Raw genomic sequence first — 8,789 nt, forward strand, 5'->3', positions numbered from 1 at the left:
TGACTCTGTGCTTGTCTGTTTAGTTCTGTGTATAAATGGAATGTTGTGGAGATGACCCCTCCCTGTGCCGGCTGGTTCCTCTCCCTTTTCCCCTGGTCACTGCTACTCATGGAAGCAGGACCACTAAGGGACCTTCGATTAAAAAAAAAAGACAATAAAAAGACTCATTAATGAGATGTGTGTTTCAAGGTTGGGGCCCAGGAGACCTTAGGGAAGTGGGGTTCACTGGGAAAATGGTACTATCTCTATTCTCTGTACCCCATGCCCAACCAGCCCTTACACACCCTTATCTGGTTTGTGACTGGCTGAAACGCTCTTCCGATATACACCATTATTTCTGTTGGTGCTGTGATTGATGCCAGACTGGCTGTTGAAGGAGTGGGTATGTCTGCTGCTGGCTGCAGGGGTTCTCCAGCAGAAGTAATTTATGCCTCAATTGGCTGCTCTGTAGCTTTGCCTGGTTGGGCAGTGAGGTCCATCTGATACTCTGTTCTGTCCCCTGCCTGGGTGTGGGCTGATAGGCATGTCACAGGTATCTGTAAGGTTCGGTTTGGTCTGTCTTCCCTGGATGGCTGACTCAAATTTATGAGGGTCAGGTCCAGTGGCTGCTGTAAGAGGCCAAGTTGAGCCTTTGACCTGTAGATGTGGCTGGAGTCCGTTGAGGGTGGGGCCACCCAGGTGGAGCCCAGGACTTCAGACCCAGGTGTCTTAAGCACCGCCTCCCTATGTTTAACCAAGAGGGTGTTGCTGGTGCCTTTTGCCAGCATTGCCATGGGCTGTTTTCCAGCTTGTACTTTGGGCTTTCACCTGCCCAGCAGGCAAAGACATCCAAGAAGTCTGGCCCTAGGAGTGAGGTGAATTTGGAGTGCTAATATGGGGTCTCCCTAGTCACCTGAGCTGAGAAGGGAGGCTGCATCCTGACTTAGAGCTGGCTCCTTAACTCCTGGAAGCTCATGAGTGGTTCTGGGAGGAAGGACTAGGTCCTTTTTCTGGTTAGGAAACAGGTGTGGAGAACTTGGGATTCATCTTGGTGCTAGGGTTTATAGGGGTGGGGGCAAACCGGGAAGACTGTTCTGGGTGTCTTGCCTTCCCACAGGGAGCCTGCTGCCACTGGAGAGAGGGCTGAGGATGCTGCAGGGGTGCCCTCTGTGGTATCCCCAGGTTCTGATCTTGATACTGCCTTGGCAGAGGGTGTGCCTGGTGGACCCTTGAGCTGTGGGAAGTAAGGACAACAGGCCCCCTTGCTGCAAAACCAAGGTTTTTATTTGTGAAGGAGAACAGGCTGGGATCAAGTGAGCTGTGATTCCTTCAAGGCCACGGGTGAGGGTAGAGGCTGTCCTTCAGCCTGGTGGTGGGGGGATGTCAGGGTCCCTGGGGCTCTGCTGACCTGTGGCCAATTACAATGCCCATGCTGCCCTGTGTCTTGCAGGGCCTGGCACCTTTGGTGGTGGGGGGGTAGCGGGTTCGGGCTTTCCCTGGGAGGATGTGGGGCAGAGTGACGATGTGGCTAGCGGCACTGTGCTAGGGAAGGAGACATCTTGCTGGAGAGGGGTCTGGGATACCCCCGTTACTAGAGATCCCAGAGCAAGTTCTGGCTGCTCTAAGGTTCCCCCTTTAGGGCCACAAGGGTGTTCCGGAGAATCAGGGTGCTGGCCTGCAGAGGAGAAACAGGTCCTTGAAGTCTCCTGCTCTCTGAGTCAGTACCATTCTTTCTGCACGTTAGATGCCCCCTTCCTCCCCACGCCTCCGCTCTCTGCAATAACAGGTGCGGTTAACTGGGGCTTCTTACCAAGAAGGTAAGGGTCCTGAGCCTTAGCTGGGGCTACTCTCATGGATGGCCCCTCCTCACACCATGTGCGTGCACACATGCACACATGCACATGCATGCACACACCCACATATGCATACACACCTGCGTACACACATGCACGCATACCCTCGTGTCTGTGGGGGGAGGGAGGTTGGAGGTGGGAGGCGTCACAAGGGCCCGTGAGGGTGGGAGGGCTCACCTTGGCATGTTTGAGCTCCAGCTCTGCCAGCTCAATGAGATTCTTTCGAAAAGAGGAGACCCGGCGGGACTTGAAGTCCATGAGCTCTGGAGAGGAGGGGAAGGGGCATGGGGCCCTGGGCTGGGCAGGACAGGTGGCTCCAGGCTGGGGACTGCGGGCTCACCTTGCTTGGCAGAGTCGGAGAGGCGCTCGAAGCGTTGGCAGCACAGCTGCTGGTGGCTCTCGGCGGGCCGAACCTCCCGGTTCCTGGTGCGTGCCTTGTCCAGCGCCTTGTTGGCATTCTCATAGTCAGCCAGTGCCCGCAGCCGCCGGTATAGCAGGTCCTAGAACCACGGGCACAGGGTCACTGCTGCCCTGTCCTGGTCTCCAGGCGTGAGCACTGCTCTGGGGCTGCCTCTCACCTTGGCTGCCTGTGAGTCGCGCATGTAATACCTCAGCATGTCTGACAACTTCAGGTCCTCATCGGAAGCCACCCGGCCCTCCAACTTCTGCATCAGAAAGCGGGCACTGGGAAGGGAGCTTGTCAGAGGGGCAGCTAAAGGGTGGGAGGCGCCTCTTCATCTAAATATCCAGCAAAGAAGCCTTAGGTAACTGCTCCAGGTCAGACTTGGTGTTCAGGGGAGCAGGCCAGGGAAGGCTTCACAGAGGAAATGGCATCTAGTCTGGATCTTGGGGACCAAGTAAAAGCCAGACAGAGGGAGCTGAGAGCTTGGCAGCTGTGCAAGCCTGGGTATAACCTGGATTAAGCCTGGGTTCAGGGAGGGCACTTGGGCAGAGCAGGGAATGGAGGCAGAGGCTGGAGCACAAGAGGCTGAAAATGGAAGCTCGGGACTTTGGGCTTTGGGGCTTGGGGAGCTTCCAGAAGAGGCAGGGTCCCTGAAGGGCCTTAAGCAGGAAGAAATACAGTCTAACAGACATTTTAGGAAGATGGAGACACTCCAGTGACTTTCTTGGGGAAAGGGGGGAAGTGTGTACCCGGGCAGTGTGCTGGCAGCTGGGTGCAGCCTGCCAGAGGTTTGGACACACCCTGTGCCTCCCACCGGTCCCCTGCCACGTGTGTGTGTGTGCACGCGCGCGTGCACACACACACACACACACACACACGAGGCTGGATTCTCGTTTTCACCCCACCTCTTACTAAACTAGTCTGGAGTGTGAGCCCAGCTTGCCAGTGGGCCCAAATTATCACTGAACATCCCAAGATGATCCTGGAGCTCTTCCTCTGCAGGACTCATCTTCCCTCCAAAGCTCACCAGGAAAGAGAAGGCAGTACTTACCCTCAGCCGTTCAAAGAGCTCTGCCAATTTGAGGAAGCTCCTAGGAAACAGTGGGGAGGAGTTAGGGTTGGGGGCTGAGACACAGCTCAAAGCTCTCTGCCTCAGCCTCTCCTCAGGAATCTCCCTCTCCCCTTTCCCTCCCAACACCCTCCCCCAACAAGAGAGCCTACACCTCCCACCTAGAGCTGACAGTAGACATCTACAGAGTGACCCCTCATGGGAAGACATGGTATTACAGGCATTGGGAGAGGGTAGAGGTGGGAGGAGTCCTCACGTCCTTAGCTGGTTGACTTCCTGTGTTCCCAGACTGCTCAGTGCAGCTGAGATAGGGATATAATCGTCTGCCAGGCCTGTTGGGGAACAACCCCCATCAGAGCCCCTACATCTGCATGTCAAGCCCTGGTGCTTGTGGCATGCCCTGCTCTCTTCTCTCCCCCAAGGAGTTGAACCGCTGGGGAGAGGGGCAGGGGGATCCAGGACCCCTTGGGCCCTGCGTACACTTGTGGGAGCGCATGACGCGGTCGGCCCGCAGGCAGGCATCTCGGATACGGGTGTGATACTCCAACAGGAAGGTCCTCTCATGCTCAAAGAAGTCATCCACCTCCTAAGGGAGCCAGGCAGGAGCCCATTGACACTGGGTCACCAAGGAGCTTGGCAGCACAGGCACCCGGGGTTGGCAAAATCTCTTTCTAATCCAGGCCAGGCCCCACCACTGGCTTCCCTCCCACAGCCAGCCTGGGCCTCAGTCTGTGCTGTGGACTTGAGGCACTGGGTTGAATCTAGAGAGGAGCCCCAAGGGTTACCTTGAGCCCTGACATGCCAGTGATGAGGGCTTCATCCGCGGACTTCACGATATTCCTCAGGAACCCTCCCAGGAGCTCCTTCCTATTCTTCCCCCGGACACTCAGCTGAGGCACACAAGGAGGGTGTGATGGTGGGGTGGGCGTTCTCGCCTCCCAGCCCGTGTCACAAGCCACTCACGGAGCTGAGACACAGGCTTGGGCCCACTTGGGCCGCCTGTCCAGCCCTGCCAACCCTGGGGGTCTCCCGACCCAAGCTAGACTCCTGCCCCAGGGGTGATTTTAGGGATTCGGCCCAGCTCACATCCTGTCCATATTCCAAAAAAACAAAGAAGTTGTGGTCTCGGCGCAGGGTGGGGTGGGCCGCCAGGCGCTGCAGAAAGACTTCGTGCATCGCAACTGTCTTCTTAAAGATGGCCAGGTACTCCCTGCGAGAGCAGCAGCGGCTCACAGGCCCTGCTCAGCTCCCATCATCCTGCCTGTCCCCTTTCTGGGGTCAGAGGTCAGGGTTGCTAAACATTCATTGGGGGAATAGCTGGGGAAGACAGCTGGGCTCTGGGCATAGCGGGAAAAAGAGGTGGCACTCACGCTTCCAGCTCCTGCTTCATCTTGGCAAACTCTTCCCGAGTGACAGAGCTGTCCCCCTCACCCAGTTTCTGCAGCTTTTCTCTCGAAGCCTCAAAGTCTGGCCTTGGAGGGGCTGGGGGGATCTGCTCAAAGGAGGGACAGAGCTGGGAGGCCTCTCACTGCCGAGGTGGCCGTCACAGCCTTTGGTCCTCACCCAGTGCTCTGCCTGTCCCTCCCAGCCCCTGCCCAGCCCCTCCTCACAATGAGGCCGGCGTACTCCTCGTTCTCCACGTAGGCGTCATGCAGCCAGATGAACTCCTCGTGCTGCCGCACGACTGAGAACTCAGTCTGGGCGAAGTGAGGGAGGCAGCTCTGGAAGCAGGAAGGCCGTCTGAGGTCCCTCTCTGCCCCAAGCCCTGCCTCAACAAGTCTCCTGGGCACCTACTTTTGGGTCCCCCTCATCCCACTTTCCAGGGAGGACCCAGTTAGCGCTCAGGTGTCCATGATTTCATTCAGAATGGTGGGCGGGGATGATTAGGACTCAGGGCCTCAGGCAAAGACACCCAGAGCCTAGCCAAGATGCTCACTTTCTAGAAGGGACTGAGGGCAAGTGCTAGGTGGAGGAACAGGGCCCGCAGGCTGTGTTGGCACGTGTCTACCACCCCTGGGGGAGGCCTCCTGCAGGCAGCCACCAGCACCTTTCCTCGAGGCCCGCACTGCCTCACCTTGGTTTGAACAGTGAATTTCACCTTGTCCCGCTCACTCACTGCGTCAGAGATCTCCACCTGTAAGGAGCTGTCTCCCTGCAGTTCCACCAATGCGCAGGAAGGCTGTGGAGGAAAGGAGGTCTCTGGTCTGGCTGAGCGTGGCCCCTTTGCCCTTCCTTGCCCTGCAGGCCTGGTCCACCTGCAGAGCCGTCTTCAGCCGCACTGCTTCCACAATGCCCCAGGTCACCAGAGAGGGGTCCTGATAAGGCACTGACCTGAGCTTGGGAACTGCCAAAACATTTTAACACTCCAATCCTTGTAGGCAAGCAGAATGCTTCCCATTTTACAGATATTGAAGCTGAGACCACCAGAGAGGTAAAGTAATTTGTCTAAGGTTATGCAGCTGCAAAGCAACAGTACCAGATTGAAACCCAGTTTTTTGTTTTGTTTTGTTGTTTGTGTTTTTTAAGATGGAGTCTTGCTCTGTGGCCCAGGCTGGAGTGCAGTGGCGCCATCTCAGCTCACTGCAACCTCCGCTTCCTGGGTTCAGGCAATTCTCCTGCCTCAGCCTCCCGAGTAGCTGGGATCACAGAGGTGCACTACCACGCCAGGCTAATTTTTGTATTTTTAGTAGAGACGGGGTTTCACCATGTTAGCTAGCCTGATCTCAAACTCCTGACCTCAGGTGATCCACCTGCCTCAGCCTCCCAAAGTCTGGGATTACAGGCGTGAGCCACTGCGCCGGGCGCAACTCAGTTTCTTAATTCCCAACCCCATGCTCTTTCTCAGTTACTTGCCCACCTCTTCCCCAGCTGGCTTCCTCAGGCATCCCTTAACCAAGGCTTCAAGTGAGTTGGATGAGATGTTCCCACCTCTTCTGGTGGGGTTGCCAAAACCATTCCATTTACTACTTTTGGTGCCAAGAGGCAACAGCTTACATGCAAAGCATGTGTATTTCTCCAAGTAAAAAGGTCCACGAGACACTGAGCTACTAGCTTGTTCTTGCATTGAGCTGTTCAACATTTATTTATTTATTTTTGAGACAGGGTCTTGCTCTGTCACTCAGGCTGTAATGCAGTGGTGCCATCATAGCTCACTGCAGCCTCGAACCCCTGGGCTCAAGTGATCATCCTGCCTCAGCTCCCCGAGTAGCTGGGACTACAGACACGTACCACCATGCCCAGCTATTTTTTTTTTTTTTTTTTAGAGACAGGGTCTTACTATGTTGCCCAGGCTGGTCTCCAACTCCTGGGCTCAAACAATCCTCCCACCTTAGCCTTCCAAAGGGCCAGAAGCAACATGCATTTATTGAATACCTACTGTGTCCACATCATTGTGCCAAGTGATATTAGGGGGAAGGGAAGAGGCTTAGGAATCACTCTGTCTTTCAGCATTGCTCACCAGTATACAAAAGGCACCTGTCCCACCTCTCAATCTGGAGGCCTCCTCACTCTCTCCTCTCTCTGGTTTTGACACACTTTGGAGATGGTCCCTGAGATGGCGCTTGATGGTATGTGGGTCCAGAAACAGGTCAGCCCCTGCCTGATGGTGGCCCATCTGCAGCTGGTCTAGTGATGTCTCCTCCCTGGGTGGAGATGCCCGAATCTCTCCCCTCCTCCTGGCTGTCCAGCATAAAGGAATTGACCCTAAGGTTGCTGGTCACTGTTGACAGGGTTATCTCTACAGTGTTTCTTGCCANAAAAAAAAAAAAAAAAAAAATTAGCTGAGTGTGGTCACATGCTTGTGGTTCCAGCTACTTGGGGGGCTGAGGTGGGAAGATTGAGCTTGGGAGGTTGAGGCTGCAGTGAGCCAGGACCTTGCCACTGCACTTCAGCCTCCAGCCTAGGTGACAGAGTGAGAAAGTGTCTCAAAAAAAACAACAATTATCCCCCACCCCAGAACTGACCACCATTCTGACTTCTATCATCATATATTATTCTAGCCTATTCTTTTTTTTTGAGACCAAGTCTCACTCTGTTGCCCAGGCTGGAGTGCAGTGACGTGATCTCAGCTCACTGCAACCACTACCCCCCAGGCTAATGGGATTCTCCTGCTTCGGCCTCCTGGCGAGTAGCTGGGATTATAGGCGCCCACCACCACACCCCAATAATTTTTTTATTTTAGTAGAGACGGGGTTTTCACCATGTTGGCCAGGCTGGTTTTGAACTCCTGACCACAGGTGATCTGCCCGCCTCGGCCTCCCAAGGTGGCATGAGCCACTGAGCCCAGCCCATTCTGGCCTATTCTTGAACTTCCCAGAAATGCAATTATGTGTTATGTATTCTTTTGTGCCCCCATTCTTTAGAGAGTTCTATGTTGTTGAGAGGAGAAGCAGTTGTTTTCATTCCTGTGTCTTATTTCATTATATGATTATATCACAATGTATGTATCCACTCTACTGTTGATGGTCATTTGGATTATTTCAAGTTTTTGGCTATTATGAATAAAGCTGCCATGAACAATCTTTTTTTTTTTTTTTTTTTTTTTTTTTTAGGTAGAGTCTCGCTCTGTCACCCAGGCTAGAGCGCAGTGTCATGATCTTGGCTCACTGCAAACTCTGCCTCCCGAGTTCAAGTGATTTTCCTGCCTCAGCCTCCTGAGTAGTTGGGATTACAAGTGCGCACCACTACTGGCTGGTTTTTGTACTTTTAGTAGAGTCGGGGTTCTGCTGTGTTGGCCAGGCTGGTCTTGAACCCACCTGCCTCAGCCTCCCAAAGTGCTGGGATTATAGGCGTGAGCCACCACACCTGGTCCCCCCCCTTTTTTTAAATTGAGGCATAAGTTACAGGAAAGTGCACAAATTTTAAGTGTAAAGCACCAATTAATTTGTAGATATATATACAGCTAGATAACCATCACCCACTCAGATCATGATATATATTTTCTTTACTTATTTGGAGACAGAGTCTTGCTCTGTCACCCAGGCTGGAGTGTGGTGGCACCACCACAGCCCACTGCAGCCTTCATATCCTCGCTCAGGCAATCCTCCTGACTCAGCCTTCCTAGTAGCAAGGACCGCAGGCGTGTACCACCATGTCCAGATAATTAAAGAAAAATTTTTTTTGCCGGCTGTGGTGGCTCACTCCTATAATCCAAGCACTTTGGAGGCCAAGGCGGGCGGATCACCTAAGGTTGGGAGTTCAAGACCAGCCTAACCAACATGGTGAAACCCCGTCTTAAAAAAAAAAAAAAAAAAAATTAAAGTTCTGTAATCCAGCACTTTGGGAGGCCAAGGCGGGAGAATCGTTTGAGCCCTGGAGTTCAAGACCAGTTTGGGCAACATGGTGAGACACCCTCCAACCCTGCCTCCACAAAAACCCCCAACAATTGGCCAGTCGTGGTGACTCACACCTGTAATCCCAGCACTTTGGGAGGCTGAGGCGGGCAGATCACAAGGTCAGGAGATTGAGACCATCCTGGCTAACATGG

The 8,789-nt window shown here is 54.0% G+C and overlaps 1 protein-coding gene across 4 annotated transcripts in view; it reads right to left on the minus strand.

Annotated features, from left to right (window-relative positions):
* Window positions 1-1,241: 1,241 nt before the first annotated feature.
* Window positions 1,242-8,789, minus strand: part of SNX32 (sorting nexin 32) — a 23,053-nt gene continuing 15,505 nt past the window's right edge. For 3 of the 4 annotated variants that reach the window (XM_017537424.2, XM_017537423.2, XM_037741590.1), the window contains exons 2-13: window positions 5,379-5,483; window positions 4,915-5,025; window positions 4,675-4,796; window positions 4,391-4,514; window positions 4,090-4,194; window positions 3,785-3,890; window positions 3,561-3,636; window positions 3,287-3,326; window positions 2,411-2,497; window positions 2,173-2,332; window positions 2,010-2,095; window positions 1,242-1,654 (exon numbers count right to left, since the gene is read on the minus strand). In XM_017537424.2, the coding sequence (XP_017392913.1) occupies window positions 1,601-1,654; window positions 2,010-2,095; window positions 2,173-2,332; window positions 2,411-2,497; window positions 3,287-3,326; window positions 3,561-3,636; window positions 3,785-3,890; window positions 4,090-4,194; window positions 4,391-4,514; window positions 4,675-4,796; window positions 4,915-5,025; window positions 5,379-5,483 (1,176 nt within the window). In that variant the 3' untranslated portion in view covers window positions 1,242-1,600. The remainder of the gene's footprint in view (window positions 1,655-2,009; window positions 2,096-2,172; window positions 2,333-2,410; window positions 2,498-3,286; window positions 3,327-3,560; window positions 3,637-3,784; window positions 3,891-4,089; window positions 4,195-4,390; window positions 4,515-4,674; window positions 4,797-4,914; window positions 5,026-5,378; window positions 5,484-8,789) is intronic. The other variant, XM_037741591.1, reaches the window with a different exon arrangement.

This window comes from Cebus imitator, unplaced genomic scaffold (assembly GCF_001604975.1).
Source record: "Cebus imitator isolate Cc_AM_T3 unplaced genomic scaffold, Cebus_imitator-1.0 Scaffold102, whole genome shotgun sequence".
In the NCBI taxonomy this organism is placed as follows: domain Eukaryota; kingdom Metazoa; phylum Chordata; class Mammalia; order Primates; family Cebidae; genus Cebus; species Cebus imitator.